Source organism: Python bivittatus, unplaced genomic scaffold, assembly GCF_059951505.1.
Source record: "Python bivittatus isolate LINGU-HERP-01145 unplaced genomic scaffold, Pbiv_v1 ctg000330_np1212, whole genome shotgun sequence".
NCBI lineage: Eukaryota > Metazoa > Chordata > Lepidosauria > Squamata > Pythonidae > Python > Python bivittatus.
Genome location: NW_028277058.1, coordinates 20,523,589 through 20,550,077, shown reverse-complemented (window position 1 = coordinate 20,550,077; position 26,489 = coordinate 20,523,589). Strand labels below are relative to the sequence as shown.

The 26,489-nt window shown below is 36.9% G+C and overlaps 1 protein-coding gene across 1 annotated transcript; it reads right to left on the bottom strand.

The window, feature by feature from the left end:
- Positions 1–716: 716 nt before the first annotated feature.
- NUP107 (nucleoporin 107) lies at positions 717–26,489 on the bottom strand. The gene is made up of 28 exons (XM_007423403.4): positions 26,282–26,489; positions 25,176–25,252; positions 23,686–23,772; positions 23,364–23,479; positions 21,884–22,016; positions 21,243–21,346; positions 20,211–20,338; positions 19,318–19,366; positions 18,803–18,874; positions 18,200–18,288; positions 16,540–16,618; positions 15,490–15,603; positions 14,822–14,912; positions 13,946–14,022; positions 11,294–11,353; positions 10,702–10,847; positions 10,554–10,602; positions 9,864–9,933; positions 9,019–9,137; positions 4,885–4,923; positions 4,348–4,498; positions 3,826–3,932; positions 3,224–3,326; positions 2,969–3,129; positions 2,400–2,525; positions 2,089–2,202; positions 1,453–1,620; positions 717–1,060 (listed from the first exon to the last, which is right to left on the bottom strand). The coding sequence occupies exons 1-28, from the start codon at positions 26,287–26,289 to the stop codon at positions 953–955; spliced, it is 2,745 nt and encodes a 914-aa protein (XP_007423465.1). The 5' UTR covers positions 26,290–26,489; the 3' UTR covers positions 717–952.

The window sequence follows — 26,489 nt, the reverse complement described above, 5'->3', positions numbered from 1 at the left end:
CACAATGTTCCTGTTTTATCAAGAAGGAAGCTATGGTCAACTATATAAAATGCCTCACTGAAGTCTAGGTATGCTACATCAAGCAGCAAGATTTGTCTGGCACCACCTATTTCTAACGAATTAATGCTGGTTGCTAGTAACAACTCTGTTCCTTTCTAAGTGCTTTCTTAGAGACCCATTGCTTATCTTTTCAAGGATTTTCTCAGGTGTTGATGTCAAGCTGATTGGTTTGCAGTTTTCTGAATCCACTTTTGTCAAGATTAGAGAAGAGCTAATGTTGTTCCAATCTTTTGGCACTTCCTCTGTACTCCACAATTATATTTACTAGTTCTGAGATCACATCCACCAGTTCCTTTAGCAACATGAGATGTAATCCATTCAGCCCCAGCAATGTGAATTCATTCAAAACAACGAGATGTGCTCTCACCACTTCCTTGCCTATTTTGACCTTCCCCCACCCCCCACACTATACCTTCTGACAGGTTGGGCCACTTTTTCTTTTTGTAAAAAGACATGAAAAAGGGAATTAAGCAATTCAACGTTCTCCTTGTTTTTCATCATTTTGCCATCTCAGAAGAGTGGATTTTAGCTACTTTTTTTTTTTTTTTTTTTGCCATCATGCTTCCCTGATACAACTGTAGGCCCACTTCATAATTTGGCAGGTATAGATCTTTACTTCCTACATTTAAGCATTAAAAACCTTATTTCAAGTTAAATTGTTGTTTACAGTTTTATTGAGAAAAATACAAAGTGTCATCCATCCAATTCTTCATTTTACATATACAAAAGAAATCCAAGCTACTGTACGCCAATGCCAATGAAATGTTTAAATATTTCCATATAAAATACTGGAGGTTGAATCCAAATATTTCATGGAGGCCAAGAATCTGGGATCCAAACCTTGTATTCATTTGCATCACTAACTTTATTTATATTACCTAGAATGATGCAATTAAGACTGAATTTCATATCCAAGAGGATCAAGACCTTGATCCAAAAGCATGAGGGAAGACTCTCTCAACTTCTGTAAGAGTTTCCGGAGTTCCTCCTTGGAAAACACCTGTAAGACAGGAAAAAAATACAAACATAACCACAATTTGAGATAAAACATCCTCACTTCTTTGCCAGGAAAGCAGGTTACCAAAGAGAAAACGACTTTAATGAAGTATTCATCTGGCTTCTTAGTTCTCTGGATTCTATAACAACCAGTATGGTAATTAAATTCATTCTTGTGGTTAGCCTACCAATTTCCTATATTATTCAAGTGCTTAATTATATTCCATATTTTAATAAAAACTAAAAAAAGCTAGCTTATTCATACTTTTTAATAGTTTGACGGTAATCTGTGGAATTTTTTATTCAATACTATGGTGAAAGTAAAGAAATGTTAACTACAACACTTAACTCTAGAGAAAAGCAGAGCATTAGAAAAAAATCCAAAGAGTATATTACCAGATAGAGTTTGTGCCGATCTGAAGCAATCAAGTCAGCAAGTCTTAAGTCTTCCTGGTACTGTCCAGTGCTGTACAAGACTGTATGAAGGAGGAAGCACATCATTGGCAAGCAGAGTTTTCGCAGCATGGTCATCTGATGAGAACGCTCAGGGTCATCTTCCGCATCCTTGGTTAAAAAGTATAGATATGTATTAAGCAAAAATCCTATGTACAGTCTTAACCCACTCTATCCCAAACCTTTGAAAATTCACCCACTCTTAAATAGAGAAAACCTGAATAAATGTTAAGTCTTGCAACTCTTCCACTTCTAACCCCAAAAACTAACCGGGCTACAGGTGTACTAAATTTGGCCTTTTACTGTAATGTAAGATAGTAGAAGATAATTTTAAACCAGAGAATTTATGATCTTGCAGTTCCATTTCTGTTCATGTGTAGGCACTATTCACATGGCTAGTTTGTAGTGTTCCCATGTAATTATGATTATTTAGAATCAGGAATCAATCCAGAGGAAGTGAGACCCTGAGCACTGCATAGTGGCATTAGATTGGGAAAAACTGCAGTTATTATATTATCTAGTATTCTATTATTATGTAGGACTAGTTTTAAATGTTGATTTAAAACATTTTAAACAAACCTCTCTGACATCAACCATCCATCCTCCATCGATAAACAATAAGACATTATACATTTTTTCTTTCACATCAGCTGTAAGAGCATCTAAAAGACCTTTCCAAATACCATAATCTACCTAAAAAAAAGTAACAAAAAAAAAAAGTAAAAGATGTGAGACAGCACAGCAAAGAGAATTTAAAATCTTAACATAAATTTCTGGCTATGGCAGGCCAGATATTCACATTGGTAAGATTATCTGCATGGATAAGGTATTTATGGATAAAATTTATATTTCAATATATTATAAACAAGTCATTTTTCATATTTATTTACCTCATACTTCTTCTCTTTAAGTTCATGGGCAACTTTTTCTGTGAAACTTGCTTGTGAAAGCTGGCCTGGCTTCTGTGGAACTGAGTTCATGTGTTTAAACCACTCATTGAAAGCTTCGTGGGCTTCCTATATTGAGTTGGAAGAATTTAGTTATTGTCAAACACATACATCTAGAAACATCTAAAAGGTTATGTGTTTATGAAGTGCTCTGACATCTGTCTTTGAATATATTTAAACAAATATTTTGAACATCTAGCCAGTTCAGAGAATCCTTGTTCCCTCTTCCTCATTGGTTGAGAAGAATATAGAGAGAGCTAAGACTATCAAACTCAGTTCAATTTATTTAAAAAAGAAAAACAGAACTGACTTTCAGTTGGGTTTAGTCTGAAATAAGGTTCAGTCTCAGAATGGGATAATATTTTACTACTGTGGCTAAGCTCTGGATTAGATTGTTAAAGTAATCCATATGCTTGAAAAGAATTTATTTCTCACATCTAATACTAGAGTGCTCACACATTTTTGGGATTAGGAGACAGGTTGTCCTTTTTGGAATTTAGTCATGTTCTTACCAGGTATGCTCTAATACATAAATGCTCTCTAATAGCATTGTCATCTTCAGCTGGAAGTGGACTCTCCATTCCTTGTTCTTCCCACTGATTATATATTTCAGCTATAGAGTCTTGCGGAATCTTTATAAATACATCTTTGGCTGCTTCATGCTTCTTAGATGCTATAAGATATTATTTAAGAACATAAATTGCTTTCAGGTTCAATATGCCTTATCTATTTCTTTAGTTTCAAAATCATGGATAATACTGCAGTACCCAAGAATTTCCTCATTATAGCGTTGCTTTGCTTAAGTGCTTCAGCTCTCTGAGCATGATCAAATACTAGCCAATCAATTGCATCAATCTTCAAGCGATCATCCTGGGAAAAAAAAACCTGTAGTCAGTATCTAGGGTAATCAAATGTACTAAATTGGCTTTTAAGGCTAGAAGAGAGACATGTTAAGACACTGGTTACAATCTAGAGGCTTTAATCACACATTATCTACTGGAGAATCACAAGTACCTGGCGTATTTAGAGTTAATCACAATTTATATTAAATGATACATTTGAATTTCCAGCATTTCAAGAACAATTTATAAATACAGAATCAGGATTGGTACTTCAAACCATTGAAAGCATTTGAAAGAAATGCTTTGCAATGTGTGGGAGCACAGACGTGCAAAGCATCTCTATGAATTATTAAAGCAGCTGCAACTTTTGCAATTTTTTTTTAATTGTTCGGAAGCCATTGGGAAAAAAAGCAAAACAAAGTGGCCATGCATGCAGATTCGTATAGGAACAGCTTTTGCAGCTGATAAAGAAGACAGAACGTGCTTGTTGTTATTAGAGGCAGAGCATATTAAGTACCACTACTCACTTCCGTTGTGCCTGTCTCTATTGCAAGATCATGGTGGAAGAATTCACTAGTATCTTTTTTGCAAATATTTTCAACCACTGTTTTTGTTATAGTGGCAACTTCCAAACCTGTTTTGAAAAATGAAAAAGGATCATATATCAAGAGCAGGAGGGGTTTATAAGATCACCATGGATCAGAAGTGACATAAAACAGAAACACTGAAACTGAGAAGTAGTAGTAAAACGAGACGAAACTAAATAACTTTAAATGGAAATATTCCGACATGTCTTTACTTCAGTTACATTGGTAATTTTTGGAGGCAAAATTTCACTGCACATCTTTTAACAAAGTAGACATTACGGCACATTGAATATTATAAAAATCACTCCCACTGTTAAAATTTCAAGCTACAATTAGTGGTACATATTCTGTTTAGAAATATTGTAATCAGATTCATCCATTTACAAATAGCTGCCAGCCAGGAAAAGAGAGTTAAATGTTCCCTAAGAACATGTCATCCAATTCATCACATTTTTTTCTTACCTGCTTCCTTTGCAAGCTCCAGACAGTGGTGGCGTTGTTCAGTCTCTGTGACATCTTCCAAGAATGAAGCATACTGAACAACAGCTACATCTTGAGGCAGGTGACTTACATAAAATGCTATGAGATCAGTGTGCTTCTCACATATTAACCACTGAAATATAAAATAAATGCTATTTTGAGAGGTAAAGTAATATAATGTAATATAGTATAGTATATAATTTCAATAACAATACAGACACATACACATATATCTGGGGGAGATGGGCGGCATATAAATTTAATAAATTACACACACACACACACAGAGTATATATAATTAATTTACACTCACTTGAAAGGGAGAGTGAATGACAATGCATCAGTCTGCATGTGCCATTAAAATCTAATAATGTCTTCTTTCAATTGCTAATTTGATGCTATACTCCATATATAAAAAAGGGTAATATTAGGTAGTTATACAGATAGTGGTAATCTTTGGACATCTTTGCTCTTCATTCATGTTTTCATTTGTGCAAGTAATGAAACAGAGAGATTTACCTGAATGTAGGCCTTTAAAACATCAATAGATACTTCCTCCTATACAGGAAAACAAATATTTTAATATCATTACCTAAGAATACTAAAACTCTTATTTTGCTACCTTTTCTAAGAATCTGAAAATGCTTGTTGCAACCACTTCTCATATTTTAAGATACATGATTGGGCCAGGAATGGTAATTTTTCATGGCCACATTTAACATTTAGAAGGGTTGTTTGTTTGTTCGTTAGCTGTGATACACCTACTCTAGGCTTTCAATACAATGTTACACAAAGTGGGAGATACACAAAGTGGGGAGAAAGTATGCTGTCAGTTTTTAAGAATCATGATCAGAGGAGCCTTTGAGGACCATAAGAAGAGGATGAGGGTCACAGATCATACACTCCTGGATTAAGCCAAAAGATTGTTTGTACAGGTGTCACAAGGGTCAACATGTCCTAAATGGGTGACTTTTAAATAGGAAGCATTTCATAACACCACCTGTTTTCGAGGGAAAATAGTTTTTCTCTGTCATCAACTGCTTGAAGATTCAAAACATTAATCCTGTACATTTTGGGCATGAAGAGAAAATAGACTATCAGGTTAATGAATTTAGCTTTCATACAAACATCTTTTGTTGACTGAGAAATGAATTGTTCTATTTACTGTATTTAAATTATACAGCCTTTTTCTTAATGTACAGATTATGTTGTGTGTGTGTGTGTGCGTGCGCTTCAGGTGGAAGAGTACTTAATTCCTGTTCTTGTGCTGCTATGAATCAGTGCCTCTGTGCTGTCTTTTAGTCCAGCCCTTTCCAGCCACTGGTAGGATTTCCCAATGTCAGCCACCTCAGCTATTTGTTGATGGTACATCCCATGCAGGGGCTTGTCTTGCCATGGTATTTCCTCTGCTTGAACTTCCTCCCATGTCTGCTGCTGCCTCAAGTATTCTTTCAGCAACTCATCTTTGGGTGCCATCTTATTGAAGTACTCCTGGATGCTCCGGGTTTCATCCAGAACAGTGGCTTTGATACTCACCCCACCCGCCCTCTTTCCAGCTGGTGTACAGTCTCTTGGTACTGGACTTGGGGTGGAAACCTCTGTACATTGTGAGGAGCTTCCAGGTCTTCACATCAGCAGCCTCCATGTCTTCCTTTGGTCAGCTCACTATACTTGCAGGCTATCTGATAACTGGCAGAGTGTACGTGTTGATGGCGTGGATCTTGTTCTCATTGAGCTGGATCTTCAGGGCCTGCCTTATCCTTTGGTGGTACTTGGATGTTGCTGTCTTCCTTGCCTCCTCATTGTGGTTCCCATGTGACTGTGGGATTCCAAGGTGCTTGTAGCTCGTCTGTAAGTCTGCTATGTGGCCCGCAGGTAGTTCCACCCCATCAGTCTTAATTACCTTCCCTCTCTTTTCTACCATGCAGCCACACTTCTCCAGTCTGAATGATATCCCAATGTCCTCACTGTAGATCTGCGTCAGGTGGATCAGTGAGTCAATGTCTCATTCACTCTTAGCATACAGCTTGATATAATCCATGTATAGGAGGCGGCTGATGGTAGTTCCACCCCTGAACTTGTATCCGTATGGAGTCCTTGATTATTCTGGCTGAGGGCGTTCAAGCTTATGCAGAACAGCAGCAGGGACAGTGCATCACCTTGGTGTATGCTGCACTTGATGGCCACTTGTGTGAGCTGTCTTGAGTTGACTTTCAGTTGTCTTCCACGGTCCCATTGAGTTCTTGAGGAAGGTCCTTGGCGTCCTCTTGACTTCGTATAGTGCCAGGCATTCACAGATCCACGTGTGGCATTGAGTCATAGGCTTTCCTGTAGTCAATCCCGGCTGTGCTCAGATTGGTCTATCTGGACCTTGAGTCTCGGGCGACTGCTCTGTCTATAGCAACTGGTGTTATGGTGCCTGATAGGACTTTCCATGTTGTGGGGAGGCAGGTTATTGTCTGGTAGTTGGACAGTGCTGTTCCCTGTGGGGGTCTTTCACGATCAGCACTGTCCTTCCTTATATTAGCCAGTCTGGGTGCTAGCAGCTGGTTCATTTGTGCTGCTAGACGTTCATGCGCTGCTGTTAGTTTCTTTAGCCAGTAGGTGTGGATCATGTTTAGGCCAGGTGCTTCTTGACCTGCTGTTGGATGTCTGCTACTTTGATGGTGACTGGTTCCTGTTCTGGGAGATTGCTGTGGTCTGCTCTCAAGTCCTGCAGCCACTTTGCACTGGTGTTATGTATCTTCTCTTTCTCCCATATGTTCTTCCAGTACTGTTTAGTTTCTGCTGCTGGTGGTTCTGCTATTACTGTGTGGTTGCACTGCAATTGGGAGTACACCTTGGATGGTTCTTTGGAGAACAGGGCATTTATCTTCTTGGCCTCTGCTTCTCTAGTATATCTCCTTAGACTGGAAGCCAGCACTGTGAACCTTTGTTTAGCAGTCTCTAGGGCTTCAGACAGTCAGGCCCATGTATTTTTTTCAGTAGCCGAGTCTTATCCTTAATCTCCACACCCTTCTATAGTTCCACCAGCTAATTTCCCACCAAGTTGCCTTGATCTTAGCCTCCAACCTCATTTTCCAGGAGTGGTATGTGCTGTTGTTCTTCTTGATCGTGTAGCCAAGCATATCCAGGATTACAGTACCTGTAATGTATATCAGTTCATTGGTTTGAGTTGTAGTGGTAGTAGGATTGTCATGAGGGTTTTATTGGCATCTTCTAGCATACTATTTGATGGTACTTCTCCACTAAGCCTTGGCAATAGCTCTGGATAAAATAGCTAGTTTATCCATGATCTTATGCCTCATATCAACTCCTATGCTTTTTAATGGAGGGGGCAGTGATGTTCCAGCTTCAGGTGTTGACTAAATATCCAGTTGTTCTTCTGCATCTTCTCAAGTCTGGGATGTAATGTGTAGTTGGTCTATCTCAAGTTGTGAGAGCAGCTTCCTCTTCACTATGTTGAACTGTTGGGTAACTAGTTGTTTCTCAGTCTGGATGTAGGTCTTCTGTCCATCCATATCTCCCTCATACGTTTCATATATCCCCTTCATTAGGTCTACTGTTGTAGTAGCATTCCATCAATTCCAGGTTTTCTTGTCTCATCCACCATGTACAGTGGTACTCTACTTACAAACTTAATCCGTTCCGTGACTCTGATCGCAAGTCGAGTTGGTCGCAAGTTGAAGTAAATTTTCCCATAAGGTTCAATGTAATTACCGTTAATCCGTTCCGGTGTCCGCAGACCACGCATCAGGGGCGGAAAAACGGCCGCTGACCACGCGGCAGGGCGGAAAAATGGCCGCGGACCACGTGTCAGGGGCAGAAAAATGGCTGCGGACCACGTGGAACAGGCGGAAAATGGCCACGGACCACATGGAATGGGCGGAAAATGGCCGCGGACCACGTGGAACGGGCGGAAAATGGCCGCGGATCCGGTTTGTAAGTCGAGGCGAGTTCGTAAGTAGAGATAAATTTTTGGGGCCGGAGCTGATCGTATCTCGAAATTTTCGTAAGTAGGGGCATTCGTAAGTAGAGGTACCACTGTATAAACCAGTAGCCCACTTATTGTCAGATTGTCCTGGTTCCCCAACATCTGGTGCGGATCTTGTTAATCCGGGTGACATCTTGTTAATCCAGCATGACTTTCTTAGTTCGTGTCACTCTCATATCTGAGGTGGGCAGATGAAACATCAGAAGGTCTTTGCCCAAGACCCCTACTGGTAAGGTAGGTACCAGCCAGGATTTGAACCCTAGTCTCCTGCATCAAAGGGCAGCACTCTAACCACTATGCTATCCAGCTGCCTATAGATAGATAGATAGATAGATAGATAGATAGATAGATAGATAGATAGATAGATAATATATATATATCATTTTGCTTTAAATAGTAAATGTTTGTAGTGCTTACAGAATCTGTTTTAACTTATCTGCTAGCAAACTAAAGAGAAGAACAGATGACTGGAATTTATCGGCAAGAAGATTCTTCTTTCTTATGCTTGGATCTTCTCCCCCACCCCCACCTCACCTCATTCCTAAATTCAGCTCAGTGGTTTGGAAAAAAGGGCAAGACTCAAGTGTACATACAAGATGAGATAATTCTTTTGCTTATTCATATGCTTTCAGAATAGCTGAATAAATAAATGCATTTACTTTGATTTGAAGCCCCAAAGTACGGAAAAATAAAATGAGATGAGTCATGAATCGAAGCAGATGCCCAGGGAGCATGTTTCTGCCTTTGGAAAGCCATTTGAAAAATTCATCCATAAGACCTGAAAAACAGTAGCAAGAAATTTAAAATAATTACAAATGCCTATCACAGAATTGAAGAAACAATATCTTTACGTTTCCCCCCACTAGCTCCTCTATTCCTCTGGGATATGCCCCACTATTCTCAGCCAAGTTTGTCTTTTCTGGAGAATAGGAAAGCATATTTCCAAACAAAGCACCAGGCTGAAGCCCTCTACGTTTTTATTTTCTCTGTGGAGCTTATAAACCTTCAGTTAAATAAACATTGGTGACTGGCTCTTTTGCAGTATGCCAACTTATTTTAATTAAAAGAATCTTATGGGCACTTTGAAAGGAGGCCTGGAGGCTCCAAGCTGCATATCCTTGCTGTAATGCAGGGTTCCTCAACCTCAGCAACTTAAGGTGGATGGACTTCAACTCCCAGAATTCCCCAGCCAGCATGGCCGGCTGGGGAATTCTGCGAGTTGAAGTCCACCCACCTTAAAGTTGCTGAGGTTGAGGAACCCTGCACATGTTTCAAAAGGCAACACAGACACAAGTGCCTCTTTCATGCATCAGCTGCATCCCAGTTTCCCCCCTGTAATCTGTGAAGATTTGGAGTAAGTACAGACTTTTCTCCCTCTCCCAACTCTTCCACAGAGAATAAGTAACTAAATTCTTAAAGGCTTGTAGTTGTTGGCTACTCTACAACAGTACTACTAGAAATGCAGGGAACTGAGGGATGAAAAAAGACCTAGTGCAAAACTTACCATCCACATCTCCAAGGATAACGAACTTCTGAATCATGTGATAGTGCTCTTGATTCTCTTCCAAAACTCTCTGAAAAATAGTTTATGTGTTTGTGAAGTCATAACATATAATCATAGAAAATTATTTGTAATCAAGGCATTTAGGCATCTTTGGAAAAGATTATTTTGCAGCACAGTTATGCTGAAGGGCAATATTTCTGTGCTGTAATAAGGCACATTACTGGCTGATTCATATTTCATGCTAAATCCATCACGTGATTTGCTTGTTCTGATTTAATGATGAAGTGTAAAATCCCACCCATTATGGCTAAACATTGTGTGCAGGGCAGGCCATTCAAGCACACTGTTTTAAACACCCTGATTTAGAATTACATGTGAACGCATCCATTGTATAAATGATAACAGATAAAAACAGTATCTTGTAGTCACTGCATCATATTTTTTGAATTAGTTTAATCTTTTTCACTAATAAAAAATTTGCTGTTGCAAATTAAGACTAGGACAATCCAATGTGTTTATTCATAGTTAAGTCCTACCTTGCTCAAAGTCTTTCTCCCAAGTAAATGAATACATAATTATAGCTTTACCTGGAAGCTTGCCCCTGAGACCCCATGGGACTTAGTTATGAGAAAACACATGTAGGATTATGCTGTGACCTAGTCCTTTAATTTGAAGAAGCCTCAGAGTTACCTTTTTGTCTGTTGCTTGAAGTTCTTCAAATACTTTTTCTAAAGTCCAGCTTCAAAAAATAAGGGAAAAATATGAACAAGGGAAATGGCAGTTAGCATTGACTTCAAAACTTCATAGCAGCTAATAAACAAACAAAAAAATAACTCACTTTGTTTCTAAATACTCTCTGGGGAGTTCTTCCTTCTCCTCTGTGGTCATTACAGATGAACGAATTTCCTGCTCAACAAGTGTGTCTACCATGACCCTGAAATATGCCCAAACGGCATCTTCCCAGGTATCGCAAACTGGAAGAAGCTTTAAGGTTACAAAGAAAGCAAACAAAACCCCACAAATTAAACGTTTTGGAGAAAATATAGTATTTTTTAAAAAACAGCAAACTAGCCTTACTTTAACTAAGAATTATTGATACACACAATGAGAACGAATTGCAGCAAACTTTGGTTTTAATATTTCTTCTCTTCTTCCCTTAAGCATGACTAGACAGAAGGACCTGGAAATTCTTGTCAACTGCAGTTAATATTAGCTACAATTAATTTCAAAGAAGCCAACCTATCCCTAAGGATAAGGCTCTTCTCAAAAGACAGTGCCACATATGGGCTTCCTTGTAAGTTTCAGAAAAGCTACAAGTATGCTACTCTTTATCTGAAGAACTTCTGGGTCTCAACTCCATTATATGCCTCAGAATGACAGCAGTGTGCTGAACTCTTTCTACAAGTTATCTTTTTAAAAAAAATTCATACCTGTTTGAGATTCCCACTGAGCGCTGCATAGATTGCTCTCTCATACTTGTCAAACTGTTCCTAAAAATATTCAGTTCAGAAACATTTTTGTTTGATGTCATTATATTTAAGAAATGTAATACATACTAGTACTAAAGCGTGGCATTCTGAAGCAATCAAAACAATTAATAAAATAGCATAAGTAGTTTCTGTGGGTGAGACATGGCAAGGGGATGTACTTGTCCCACCAAAATATGAATTGGGGCATGCATGAAAGAAACAGAACCAAGTAAAGCCTGAAATTCATGCCAACACATCTAGGTTCTATTTCACCCATTTGTTTTGTGAGAACTTAGATGGTTAAACAATCACTCTGCCAATGCAAATATAGTGAATTAACATGATGATGATATGAAAGAGAATAAGGCTGATACTCAGGCTGGTGTTAACAAGTGAAATATTGTAATGCATTATTATTGTCACCTAGTCATCAGATCTCCCCAAAATTGAGAGAATTACCATTCTCCAAGAGAAGTTACATATTTATATGCACTCTGCCATCCTCTGCCCCTCATCCTGGAAAACCAACATGCATAATAAACTATATACTTCCAACCTTATTAAGAGTATACTTAATTTTGCAATATTTTATTCAAATAAACAAGAAATAATAATTGATTCATTCTATGAAATGTGCAACAAGATTATACACAGGCCTCCCCCAACCTGTCACCTGCTGGCTGGGGAATTCTAGGAGCTGCAGTCCCAACACATCTGAAGAAAACCAGACTGGGAAACGTAAGGGAGCATATAGCATTTAGTTATAGAATGTTTTAACTCTGGGATGGGATATTCCAGGTGTTCCAGAAAGCATGCTAAAAATGCTCTTACGTTCAGATCATTATAAAAGTCATACTAATAATATGCTTAAATTAACCCCCAGGGCCATCTCACCAGTGCCACTGGAACTGAGAAAGACTTTAAGCAAGGCTGCATATTGGCCCCTCTTATTCAATTTCTATATCAATTCCATGATGGGCCATCTCCTCAACATGAACTTTCATGCCCCAAAACTTGCTGGAAGACACATCTCTGTTCTACTCTATGCAGACAATGCAGCAATATTTTCAAGAACACCTATTGGCCTTAAAAGAGCATTGAGAGCACTAACACCGTACTTCAAGGAAGATCAGTTAAAACTCAATTATCAGAAAACGAAAATCATGGCATTTGCCAAAAGGCCCAAGAGCCACTCCTGGAGCATAGATGGCCACAAGACTGAGCAGGTCTCCTGTTTCAAATACCTGGGGGTAGTCCTTCATTCTGCTGGCAATAGAAAGCCCATGGGGACTATGTTGCTGAAAATACAGAGGAGGTCATCTACTATCCTTAAATTTCTCAAGACAAGAGGTGGCCACTATATTCCTGCAGCACTCAAATTATCTGAAGCCAAGCCAATAGCACAACTTCTTTATGGTGTCCAGCTGGGCCCCTTCTCCAATTTTGCACGAATAGAATAGAATAGAATAGAATAGAATACAATCCAAATTTCTAAGATTGGCCCTTCAAGTCCCAAAATGTGTCTCTAATGCCACCATGAGACTAGAGACAGGCCTCATGAAAGTGGAGGCTAGAGTGTGGGTGACCATACTCAACTGCTGGCTCAGACTCTCCTTTTTTCCTCTTGGCCTTGCCCCATTAACTATGAGAGATGATTTTCCATCCATATGAAAACAGGCAGTATCAACTAATATCTCATCCTTCGGCTTCTCTCCAGGTCTTCTATTTAGTATAGGATATGACCAAGCCAAAGAACTAATTAAACAGCACGTAGCAGACACAGAGTGCCAGTTGGATCTAGCCAGGTTCCCAACCTTTAATAACAGTGAATCCAACAGGCACTCTGCGTCTCCTATGGCATACTTAACTAAACTCAAAGTACCTAAACAATGGAGGGCCTTTATTCTGGCACGATGCTGTGCCCTCCCCTCAACTGTCCTTGAAGGCTGATACAGGAAGATCTCTTATCTGGAAAGACAATGCCCCTGTGACTCTGGACACACAGAAACAACAGAGCACGTGCTTCTACAGTGCCTGTATTACAGAGACATTCATACTAGCCTCATCTCACCATCACTGCATAAATACCGAGGGTGCATAGGACAATTCTACACCTCCCTGCTGCTTTCAGATACCAACCCTGCCACAACATATAAGGGTGTCAGGTTCTGCGCAGCAGCGATTAAAATGTATCAAATGATGACCTGTGCCATAAACTAGTCTAAATGAACATCTAGTTTGTCATACTACAGTGCTCTGTAATTTGATAAGTCTGCCATATGCTAACCTTTATGCTCCCCTACACCCATCTAGTGCTCCTACCCCTCCTTTTAGATTCTTTTAGACTCTTGTTTTTATATATATACTTTCTGTTTTTATATATCTTCTAGATTTTCATAATTTTTCTTTTAGGTTCCTTTTAGATATATACTTTATATTTTATATCTTTTAGCTTTTTATTATGTATTTCTATGCTTTTTAAATTGACTGTACCCCACCCTCCTTATGCTGGTTTTTGACCACAATAAAGATTTGATTGATTGAATATGCTTAAGATGCTACTGGCAATATTGGAAGTGAATGGTAGACGATTCATAAGTACACATTTCTTACCTTTTCTGCAAGTCGCCAGCAACTTATTTTCCAAATGCATCTGTATGGATTTCCTTCTACTGGCTCTGGCTCTTGCCCTATTTGTAAGATGTAATTTTATGAAGTGGTATAACATGAAGCAAGGATAAGAAGGAGAGCATCCTGAAAAATCAAGCTTGTCCCCACTCCAGAGAAGTTAATCATTCCATATAAGAAAGCTCAGAGACAATACAGCTTTAATAGTTCTTATCCAGTCCAATCATCTCTGTTCTTGCAGGATCTCTCTACTAGTAGAACATTTAACTGGTAATCTTGTAGCGTGATTAAATCATAGTCTGTGGTTACATTCAAACTCTTGGTTAAGTGGAGCATTCTAAACCAAGAAAAAAGACCATCTCTTGATTTTTATTATTTAAAACCACAAACTTCCAGTTTGGATGCAGTAACAAACTGAGGTTTCACCAAACTAGGAAAGTGTTCTCTAAATTAAATGTAAAAGGAAGGGAGGGAACTAAACAGTATACAGCTCATTATGAATCCTTCAAACTGTTACCAAGCTATTAAATTCCAGTATCTGGAAATTGTGATAAATTTTCATGAACGTTGCAAATGAGAAATCTGGACCCATTATGTCAAAGAAAATTCTGAGATAAGGCTAGATTGATCTTTCATTCCTATTATAATTAAGGACATAATTCACTTTACATTATACTTGTTAACTGTGTTTTATGAATATGTAAATTTAAAGTGAACTGAGATAAAATACCTTTTCCCTTTCCAACTACACAGAGTTGCAGAACACAGCTAAGGGCAAACTTGTTAAAATAAACAAACTAAATACTGAATCTTGTCATGCTTAGTTCTTAACTGTGCTTATGTCATATTTCATTTAAATACCTCCATTCATATTAGGATCATGATACAGTTTCCATCCTTCAAGAGTTGCAGCTCGCCAGGCCTGGCCACACCGTTTGCACAGTCTTTGGGCCTGTAAAAGAACCAAGGAGAGAGGATCAATTCTGATAGTAATCATGTCCTGTTCATTTCTAAATAATGTAACATACAGGAACCTATAGCCAAATAGAACAGTAGATCTTCATTTTCTTTTACTTTTGTTTGTACATTTACTTTAAAACTATTATGGTTCACAGTTATACAACCGAAGAGCTACACACAAGTCTTTTCATTCAAAGTTCCAATGCACCAAGCATTAATACATACTTTAAAAAGTGAACACTGTATTCCAAGTTTTTTATGTAATTCATGACCAAAAGATTATGTGATCTTGCCAATTAAATTTTTCTACCAACTCTTAAGGAGCTAAATGTTGTCAATATTGTTAAACAACAAGAACTTTTTATTATTTTAAACTAATTTTCAAATGTGAAGGAACAGTGCTCATAGATACTGTTTATGACATTCACAGTTCCACTATAAAAACAATGCCAGTTACAGCAGGGTAACTGTGACACGACAGCCATTTGCAGAACTTTGTATTTGAGCTAACTGAAGTGTTATACATTTGTGTATGAGTTAAAGGAGAATATAAAATTTCACTGGCTTACCTCATCTGTCATTCCTGCTCTAATGAGAGTAAAAAGGAACTTGAGCAATCGTGCATCATCTTCACGATCCAAGTCATCAAGTGGCATTTTCTGCCTTACTGGAGCATCAGGGTCCTAAATATAGAAATCAGATTCCTCTATGTACAGATTTTAAGGTAAAGTAACAATAGGTAATTCTATACAGTAGGTAGTATCCTCTGGATTATCTTACAATTCTGCTCTTTAGGAAATTAGACAAGATCTTTAAAAATGTTGCCATCAACCTACTTATCAGTAAAAATGCCTGCTTCTCTCCATTCTCTGAAATTACCTCTACCCATAAATCAAAGATTCAGTTCTATCACTACTTTAAGTCTTCTCTATCCTAAAATTGTTTTTCCTTTAGAGATAATGCTTAGCCTGTCTTGTCTCTTTTAACCCAGACTGCTTTTTTAAGGTATTCAGGAAAAAGCCTGCAATACCTCTAAGGATTCCCCTCAGATGCAAACAGTGACCACCTACTGATTAATAAAAAGCTATATAATGTTTTCTTTTATTTAATTAATATTTAAATACAACTAGTTAAGACAAACATTTATTTATGGATCATAATATTCAGAACAAGTCATTTAAAGATAAAAAGTAAACTCCTATCTAGTCATTTAACATTATTGATTTCTTTAACATATATTCCTATTACTAAGTTTTTACTTATCAAACCTTCAGATCCCATTGTTTCCTTATTATTATCAGTTGCTCCAATTAACTTTATTTTTTCTAACTCAACAGTCTTATTCTTTTAAATTAACAGGCTGTCCACCTTCCATTCTATTCTGGCCTATGTTCTAATTTTTCATTCATTCCTTTCTTACATCTTAACACTATTAATACATTTAATTATTCCTCAATAATGGCTAATCTGTTATTCAATTAGAATGTGTATCAAACTGACAATAAAATATTGTCTGTTGTAATGGTGCTTTAACAAATTGATTTTTAATTTTTAATATTATTTAATAATATTTAATCTAGTTTAGATATTTAAGGCCTGAATTGGTGGATTATACTTACTAGTTCAGTCACCAATGGGCGTAAACTCCCAGTGAATGTGTTTAATTGCCGCTGCTTCAAAATGTGTAGTGTATTCTCCCTGGAAACAAAAAAGTCACTATTTCATTACCAGCATTCACTGCATGAAATATTCTATAGTTATAATTACGTATTGAACTATTTCAATTGTTCATATCCAACCTTTGATCAAACGAACTTCAAGGTGGCTTTGTTACATTGACTATCAGCCACTTCCTTGATCACTATCATCCATCCTTAGTCTTTATGACAATAATTATGTACTTATTTTTCCACAATCTCACTTTAATAATTTCTGCAATGCAAGGCTTCCATGTATATATATTTTTAATGGCAACTGTGATACCTTCTCTCTCCAGATACTGTTCCCAATCAGAGATTTACATTGGAGACATGTATAGCTCCTCATTTAGAATGACAACATCTTTAAAACCATTCTAACTTGCCCCAGCAACCCAGTTGCTCTCTTTCCATTTACCAGCACTCTAACCATTTCTCACCCAAATAGGGTTTATTTCTGCCACCTACTTTCTGGCAGTAGCAACTTGTATGGCATATGGCATATAAGATCCACTTATAGGAACCTCTTAGATCCATGTCCTCTCATATGGCATGTATGGCACAGGGCCTGGATATCTCAGAGACCACTTGTCTCCAATCGTTTCTACCCGCCCAGTGCATTCTGGCAGAGTGGGTGCACACCAGGTCCCCTCCATTAAATGTTGCCATCTTGTGGGACCAAGGAAGCGTGCCTTCTCTGTTGTGGCCCCCACCCTCTGGAACAGCATCCCCCAGACATAAGGATGTTGCCCTCTCTCCTAGGGTTCCTGATGGCTTTGAAAACCTGGCTTTGATCCTAGGCCTGGGGTTGATGTTTGTTATTTGTTTAATGGCCCCTGTTTTGTTTTGTGGATTTTGTTATTAGAGTATTTTAGCCTGGGCTGCCTGTTGATTTAATATCTTTAGCTGTTTTTATGTCTTTTTTAGTTTCATGTGCCATCCAGAGTCCACTGGAGTTGGGCGGCCAATAAATTTAAATAGATAAATAAGATACTTATAAATAGGAATACATTCAAAACAACATTAACACAATACCGTAAAAATATAATTTATGCTAGAATACAACCACTACAGTTTCCAACATATTACTACAATAGTAAATATACCAAGAAATATTGGTCCCTTTAGCAGATGGTAGAATCCAATATTCTTTGCCTTACTTCTGCAATTCCAAGACAACAGACACTTGGAATAAAAGAAGAAGCAAGCTTCAAGCAGCTGCTTTTTCTGTAGCTAAAGGTAAACCCAATCAAGGGAAAGGAGTTGTGATGTGTGTTCATAGTGTGAGACCTAACACATTTTAATATTTCATAAACCTTTATCAATTTAATACTTACTGTTTAATATGTGCTATAAATTAAAATCCAATATATTTTTAACAATTCATCATGGAGACTAAAAGGTGTCATAATTTTGTGTTCTGGCACAGAGGATATGGGTTTTACATGCTTCTAATATTTAAAATATGTGGATTATCTAACAATTATAGAAGAAACAACTATTTTAAATATTTATCAATTAGATGATACAAAGTATCAGTAAAAAATGCTCATGAATGCTCAATAGTTGGTAAATAACTTACCAGTATACAGACTTTGCATAAAATTCAATATTATCAGAGAAGTCTCCAATTTCATCTTTTGCAATACTCTCTAACCAGTCTACCACCAACTGAAAATTAAATTTAAAAATAATCACAAAAACAAGATGAGTAATTTATTTCCCACAATACTCTATGAAATAGTCAAAGATGCTTAAATCCAATTTTTACAGAGAGGTGAATTCCATTAGGCTTAGCTGTATTTTCTCCTAAATATATGTTTATAGGACAGCAGCCTATCTCAGATCACTTCCTCAACTCCTCACACCCATCCATTTCAATCCACATTTAAGTTTGGGGATGGCACCAAAATGGCTGGCTTTCTCAGTGGTCTTCTTCAGAGTCGCGGAAACTGGAAATGCAACACTGCTGTTTTCCCTTAGGTGCCTCGGTGATACCGACTGTATAAAAATATGGTCTTTTCTCAATCATCTGTAAGCATTAAGGGCAGAATGGTACAGTGGTTTTGTTGCTATCTGCCAGTCCCAGAAAACAGCACTGAGAGAATTTCTGCTCAATTCCATGTCACAAGTGTTATGAAGGCACTCAACACTTTAGTTCTTTATAAAGCTTCCTTTGTCATACCTGGCTTTGTCGAACCAGTGAGTCTCTCTGGAAAAGATTGTTCACAACAGTCTTTTCACTGGCATTTATAACCTATGGAAAAATAAATCCATTTTCAAATGATTGAAACACTAGTCATATAATATTTTAATATTTTCCATATCTATTCAATAGTATCCATCTATCAACACAATGGCATCCAGCAACAAACTAGCCTACTACTCTCATAGCACCTTCCAAATCTGCTTGTGGAAATGGAATCCTGAAGTGCAGCTTTGAGCAAGAGGGAAGTGAAAGTTCTGTTTTAGAAACAGAAGTCTTCCAGCATACAGTAATACTGGAGGTTACCATTTATACTTTTTCGACCTTTCAGCAACATCTGAAAAATTACAGCTATTTTAATTATTTAATTCCATAGTTTTGTCAAGTTGTATTAGACATTTTGAAGAGAGCAATATTTGGTTAAAAAATAATGTAGTTATCTTTAGACGTGTGGGTTTTTTTCAATAAAAGAAAATGAGTTTGACAAAACTTACTGCAAGATCAAACATAGTTTCATCTTCCATAGCAGACTGTATCCTATCCCTAGGTTTAAAAGAGAGAGAAAAACATCACATATTAAAGATGAACATTAAAATGTATTTACTAAGATGGATAGATAGATAAGATAGGTATAGAGGGATTCTGGAGAAGATGGCAACAGAGTGTGAGCTCTTTAATGAGCTCCTGACTTTTTATTTTAGTTCTTTTATCTAGCTTTAATCAAGTAGCTTTAGTCCTTTTTTCTGGTTTTATTCAACCCACACACATGCACACCTTACTGCAATACAAATTAAAACAGGCTAAAATTCATGGATACTCTAGGTGCAGTTTTCATGAGATCCTCACAATTCTATTTCTGTCTCATACAGAGAGTGTTGCAGAAATTACGCATGCATCTTCCATTTCCCCATGTAATAATCTTGTTTCGATGCCTCACAAGTAGTTTGTGCTACATGTTCCACAGAGGGCTTTAAAACAGTATTGTTGGATACCTTCAAGGTTATTTTATACTTTCATATTTTTCAAATTATGTGAGATAAGATCTCATTCAGCTACTACATTCTGCACTGATTTACCCGTATCACCCAATCACCAAGATAAATAATCCTAATTCTACTTTAGACTGAAAACATACTTCCTAAGTAATAAACCCCCATGACTGCAGTAAGACTTAAGTACAGACAGGATTGCACTGCAAATTTATGAACAACATTGTTTTCCTGAGTAATATTTTTTCTGAGATAGAACAAAATGAAAGTTTTCTTAGCGTTTTTTATAAATTTGTTTACTTCATGTAAGAAACATTTATTTTTCATTCAGATATGGAATCTAACATAATCAACTAATAAGCCAAGGAAGGATTTGAGTGGCTTTTTTAGAGAGTTACCTGTAAATTGAAGACAACAGTCTCCATGTTACCATTTCTTGTTTGAGAAGCCACAATATACTGGCAGTTTTGGAAAATTTCTGTTGTCCAGGAGTTGCTCGATACACTATTTTTTGAAGAATGTTTACCTGATATTGGAAAAACAATGAAGAGTTACTTTATTTTGATTATGCTTTATTTTATTTTATACATTATAATTATACTGTTTAATATAAAGTAATGATTTATTTATTGTATTTTGCATCCTAGTATGTGAGTATGTTCCTCCTAGCTGGTAGGATGCAATCAACCGTTTGCAGGATTGCAGGGTACATTCTAGAGGAGAATTTCTAGCTTGCACAGAATAGCGCAAACATGCTTGGACTACAACTAGGCTTTGATTCTGTGGGGAGTGTATTGGCCAAAGGGTGTCAATTAGCAGGGAATGCTGCATATGGCATGAATACTACTAGGACTGGTAAACTAGTCTATACCATCTTTATCTTACTGAAAAGTATTATGCGAAAGCCTTGATTGACCAAACCTTTAGACAATACAAATTAGTATCTATAAGCCCATCTAGTTATGACCACAATATATGGAAAACTCTTGGAGTGCAAGAAATGTAATTGAAGGCCCCAAGAGCTGGGTATTTCCTCGCTTCTGCTTTACAGCATAAACCCAAAAGAACAAAGGAAAAGAGGGCACAAGGTTCCTTTCAAAACAAGCTTACAATCAAAAGTCTGACAGGAAAAGTGCAGGCAGAGGGGAAGAAGATAGATAATAAAGTAGAAATGGTGGTGATGGTGACTAATATTATTTAACCCTTCCCTTTAAACCACACATTTCAAGTAACTAGTTCTATCTTTACCCAATGAAAACTGGGAAGGTGGCTCTCTTGATTACCTACAAACACTCAGAGATAAAAGAGTAAGCATCCTTCCATGTCCTGCTGCATTTGATGAAGGCCAAACTTACTACTCAAGCTCTGTGCTTATTCAGAAGAAAATGTTTTTGGTTAAGCAAGAAATTATTGAGTAAAATTCTATATACCTGGTTACTGCAAGTATCTTCATATTCATCTATAAGTTCAAAAACAGTATTTGAACTGTGCTTTAACAAGGAGTGAAGAAAGTCAGAATACATGCTCCGAGCAGCTAGAATCACAGAAAAAAAGTGTTAGAATGATTTACTGTATACAATTGTTGCTTGCTATAGGTTTATATTTAAATTAGACTTTTTATTCATAATACTATACATTGAAGTAACTGAAATTTGCCTTAGAGGGGAAAAATACATGCATGAGAAAAATGAAGTTAAACAACAACTTAAGTCTTAGAATTGGAAACTATGCACAAAGTAACATAGCCAAAAGCTCAAGCACAAAATAAAAGAGAAAAATCCAAATTTAATGGAAATACATGCTCTGGTTTAACTTAGAATTTATCCATGTAATATCTAGTACATTTAGGACTAAACTTGATTATGACTGTCTTTTCCAAGAAATTGCTTCCCTATTGTTATAACCCATGAGAATACATGAAGAAAAGCTTGTGCGGCTCCCTTCTATTCTGCAGAGTCCATTGTACATTAGAAAACACAAAATATGTATATTTATATGCTTTTTCATAGGCTCCTTGATCAATATTGTTAAACTGCTATTCAGATAAAACATAAAGATAACCATCTCTTACCAGCTTCCCCAGGATCATCCTCATTCAGGAGGACAGCACTCTTTGTGATATCTTCTGCTGCACTATAATCTAAGTTTGTGAACATGACTGAATGTGGAGGCGTAAGTGCAGCTGTCCAGTCACTGTCATCTAACTGAGACACAAAGTATCTTGTCAGTAGCAAGGCAGGTCTGTTTTCTAACTGCAGTCCATTTTAAGATGCATTAATGACTATAGTACACCACAATCCTAACCAAAAGTTGGAGAAACATATGGCAACCATTAGCTTTCATAGAAATGATTTTTAGCAGAACATTAAAACATATTTTAGTTACATTCAGAACACTCCAAATGATAATTTTCAGCTTAGAACTACATCCCTACTATCCATGAAGCAAAAGGTAACCTAAAAGTTCCTTTTTCTAGATGCAAAAAAGCTCTTATTTCAAATATAAATTTCCTATTATTTTTAAAGGGGCTATATATCAAGGCAAGGTTTTGTGACAAAAAATAAAAGACAACAAATCAATCAATTAACAAAATAAGGATAATGCACCTTCCAAAGCAGTAGAGAGAGAACAATGACTCTATTTCCATCCATTAGGTTAAGGACTGACAAGATTTTGCAGCCTTCAAGGTGACAGAAGGAGATAAAGTGGTACTTTAATTTAGCAGCAGTATCCTTACTAGCAATAACTAGAGCCATCCTTACTAGCGAAAACCCAGACCACCAGAAGACAAGAGCAAAGCGTACTGGTAGCCTGGATGTTGCAGTCAATACAGAATAGCCATGGGAATAAACTGTAGCCACCAATCATATTCCTCTATGTCATAACCACACAATGGGGGAGGGAGGGGTTTTCTTGAATATTTTCAGCCTCTTTAGATTCCAGACAAATACTGCAGCGTATCTCATAAAATCCACAGTAACTACAGTGGTAATTTTTATTTTTGTACTTATGGATCAAATAACTCATTCATAAAAACGATATAATATTCTTACTCTGCTGTCTTACATTGAGGAATAATTAAGATCAGACAAGCTCTTATAAAGTTTTTCACATTAACTTACTGAAATTTAAAAACACATTGGAAAGGGGAAACCCTATGCAAGGACTGAATATATACGTTAGCCAGTGAGCACAGCATATCACTTGGAGAAAAGAATGTGGTGAATGTCCTACTTGGAGAAAATAACAAACAGGCACCTCAAGCAGGATAACTCTTTTTAGGTAGAAGATGCACTGCCACAATTTATTGCAGATCCCATTTGTACTATTTTTTTTTCTCTTAGAAATGTACAATATCAGTCCTTCCAAAATCTCTTATAGGAAGAAAAGTCAGAGAAAGACTCTTACTCTGCAACTTTATGCATATCTCCATGAGCACATTAAATGCAGTTGGATGGATTTCTGAGATTACTATTTCATGAGTATAAGGTTAAAGGGTTCAGTTATCCTGTGCCCCACAGTCCGTTCATTTTTGTTTAGTATGTTCTTACCACAGACAAATTTCCAAGGTGCCCAGGAGTATTCACAAAGTAAGGCGACTTCCGCCCTGTACCTAGGTTGGTAGACATATTTGACTGCTTCGCAGCACTTTGACTTCGTGGAGTAACTGGAAAAAAAAATGTTTCTGATATTTTTTTCTGAAAAGCAGATCTCTTTTGTGTTCAAAACTTTTAATTTTACATTGAAAAATGAAATCTGAATGACAGCTAGAATACAGTAAATTTAAAGGACTATTTTATTGAAGGAATTTTACGGTATGCTAGCTGTAATTTTTAATACCTACAACAATGCATTAAGTATAAAGAATCTTACCAGAATGAGAAAACGGCCCTGGAGTCCTGGGAATTGTTAATCCTCTCGCTGACATGCCACTCAAACTGTCATCCAGGGCAGCCAAGACTAAGAAAGGGAACTAAGCTAAGAAAATCCATATCAAGTTCTGCCTCAGCTTTCAGAAAGTTCTTGCTATCTAAGTTTGGTAAGCAGAGCCCTCTTTCAACAGATCCCTCAAATGCCATTTTTTTCTAGTTGCTTAGCTACTGAGGACCAAGCCAGATGATGCTATTCACAAAGTTTATTTGTTTTTTTTAAAATAAAAACCTTGACTTATTCCATTAACTGGGAATAGGGAAAACCTGATAATCAATGGCAGACAAAAATGGAATTTAGCTTTTTGTTCTCTACTGCAGTTCTAAGGGGATAAAAAAAACTCTCAGAAGAGACTTGCTTTCCAGAAAAATTTCCACTGGGATTTATTTATGATTAAACATGCACATTTCTTTTCCATAAGCAGAAAAAGAAACATTTATCTATTACAGTTGCACTATGATTAATTCCTGACATTCACCATTTGTAAGCCCTCTTGATAGTCTCCCAGTGTTAAAAATTAGCTCACAAGCTATCCCAGCCTATGTAGGGCTTTTGTTTTAATTTTGCTTATGTTATTTTACAGAGTGGCATTATAAAATAACAATAGCAGTTAACTTTAATGAGAACCCATAAATGAGTCCAAGGAAAAGCAAGAAACAGTAGATTTTCCACTATTCTACTATAAAAAATATTCTGCTTTCTCATCATCAGATTGCAACTTTATCCAAAATTTCACACAATACAGTTATATTATGACCCTATAATTTGAATTATTTATTTTTAAAGGCTTTTGATTTTAAAAGAGCCTCAATACTTATTTCTCCTACTTGCAACCAGGTGGAGAGTTCTCAGGAGCTTAGCTTTCCTTCTTGACCAAGAACAGAACTGGATAAAAAGTTAGATATACATAAGAGGAGAAAATGCTCACTCTATAATATTAAGAAAGCCTAAAGAAAAAAAAAATGCTTTAGTTTATTCTAAGCTAGTTTGTTGAACAAGTAATAATAGTCTGATTTATACATGATGCTAAGCCAGAAACCATGGTTTACAAACCATAATGGCTGTGTTCACATTTTATGCTATGCCACAATCAAGAAAGCCACATTATAATTACTGAAGTATATAAACAGCCTTTCTCTCTGATTTTATCATTACAAATTGTGTATGGTAGTTTGTATATTAGATTAAATCAGTAAGAAATGTTTGCCATTAATTAATTTCTACATACATTCCAAACAAGGAGAAACATTGAAAGATTTTAAAGTTTGAAATCGTACAGAACTTTGCACCTATTTTAATTACAGGTAAAAATTATTTTTTTTAAAGAAAAGGAGACACTATTTTTTAACAAGCATATAAAAATAATGGGTATCTCTCAAATTACATCATTTGTACAATTTAAGTTATAACTTAATGACTATAACAAAGGATACTAGAAACTTTTTTTTGAGTACTTTGCTTTCGAACTGGCTGAATCATTTCTTGGGAAGACATATTTTGAAAATCGTTCCTGAAAAAGAAAAAATCAAATTATTTTGAACTTCGCTCAATTTTTTGCCCCTACAGACACAGGATGGATAGTTTTGCCTCTTTTTGATTTCTTAAAAAATATTTGGGAAATTTAGACTTCACTGTGTTCCTTGACAAGCGTTTTTTCCTTCATGCAGACACACAGTATTCATGATCAACCACATGTCTATGTGAAGACTTCTGCAGAGAATGAGAGGCAGAGTCATATCCTGTTAAATCCAGCTTCTGATCTGATTTGACTGCACACACACACACTGTACATACTATTTATGACAGGGGAGAACTCAACATGCCTTTGCCCCCACCTTCAGGACTATAATATGGAAGTGGAGAAAAAGGTGAAAAAAAAAGCATCATCATCAAGATGATGAAATAATCTGAGTATATTAATCATTTATATCCAAAAATGATTAAGAAAACAGTAAAATAATCCATAAGATATAATCACTGGGAAACTATACATTTCTTTATGTTAAAAATATTAAGATTAGTTGTTCATAGAACCCTGCCAAATTGCAAATAGTACGATATAACAAATGTGATATTCCAAAGAAGACACTTCAACCAGGTAAAAGCTCCCCTTCTTACCAGCTAACAAGGCTGCCCTTCAAAGAGCAAGGCATCTAAAAAATAGGTTCAAGATGACAGTCCTAGCAGACTGATGGGGGTGGAAGTCCAGCATCTTTGGTGCCTACACCACGTATAGTTTGGGGGAGAAGGGAGAGGTCTTCAATTTCCCCTGTTTTTATAAAACCTGATGCCAAACATACAACCCTAGGCCATTAAAAGTATGCCAGTAATTGAATGAGAATAAAAATTAGACCCAGCCGCTCTGAGTTATATATAAAAAAGGCGGCATAAAAATTCAGCAATAACAATAATAATACATCTGCTACCGTGCCTCCGTTAGGCAAAATCATTGTTGAGTAGATTTATGCAATCATAAACATGCCCATTTTTAAGGTACCCACAGAAGCTTTCGTTATTTGCGTATACCGAAATAGCTCACCGGTCCATTTCTGCATTTGTGGCCAAAACCTCCAGTCTAATCCCAAGTCGCTGCTTGAGAGTTCCCGCTCCCGGAAGTTAGGTACGGAGACCGGAAGTGAAACACATAGTTGGAAGGAAAGCGGAAAATTGGAGTCGAGAAACGACGTCTTCGGTTCTGGACTAACCGCCTGGTGGAAACCCTGTTGGTTTTTCTAACGTTAGCTGTA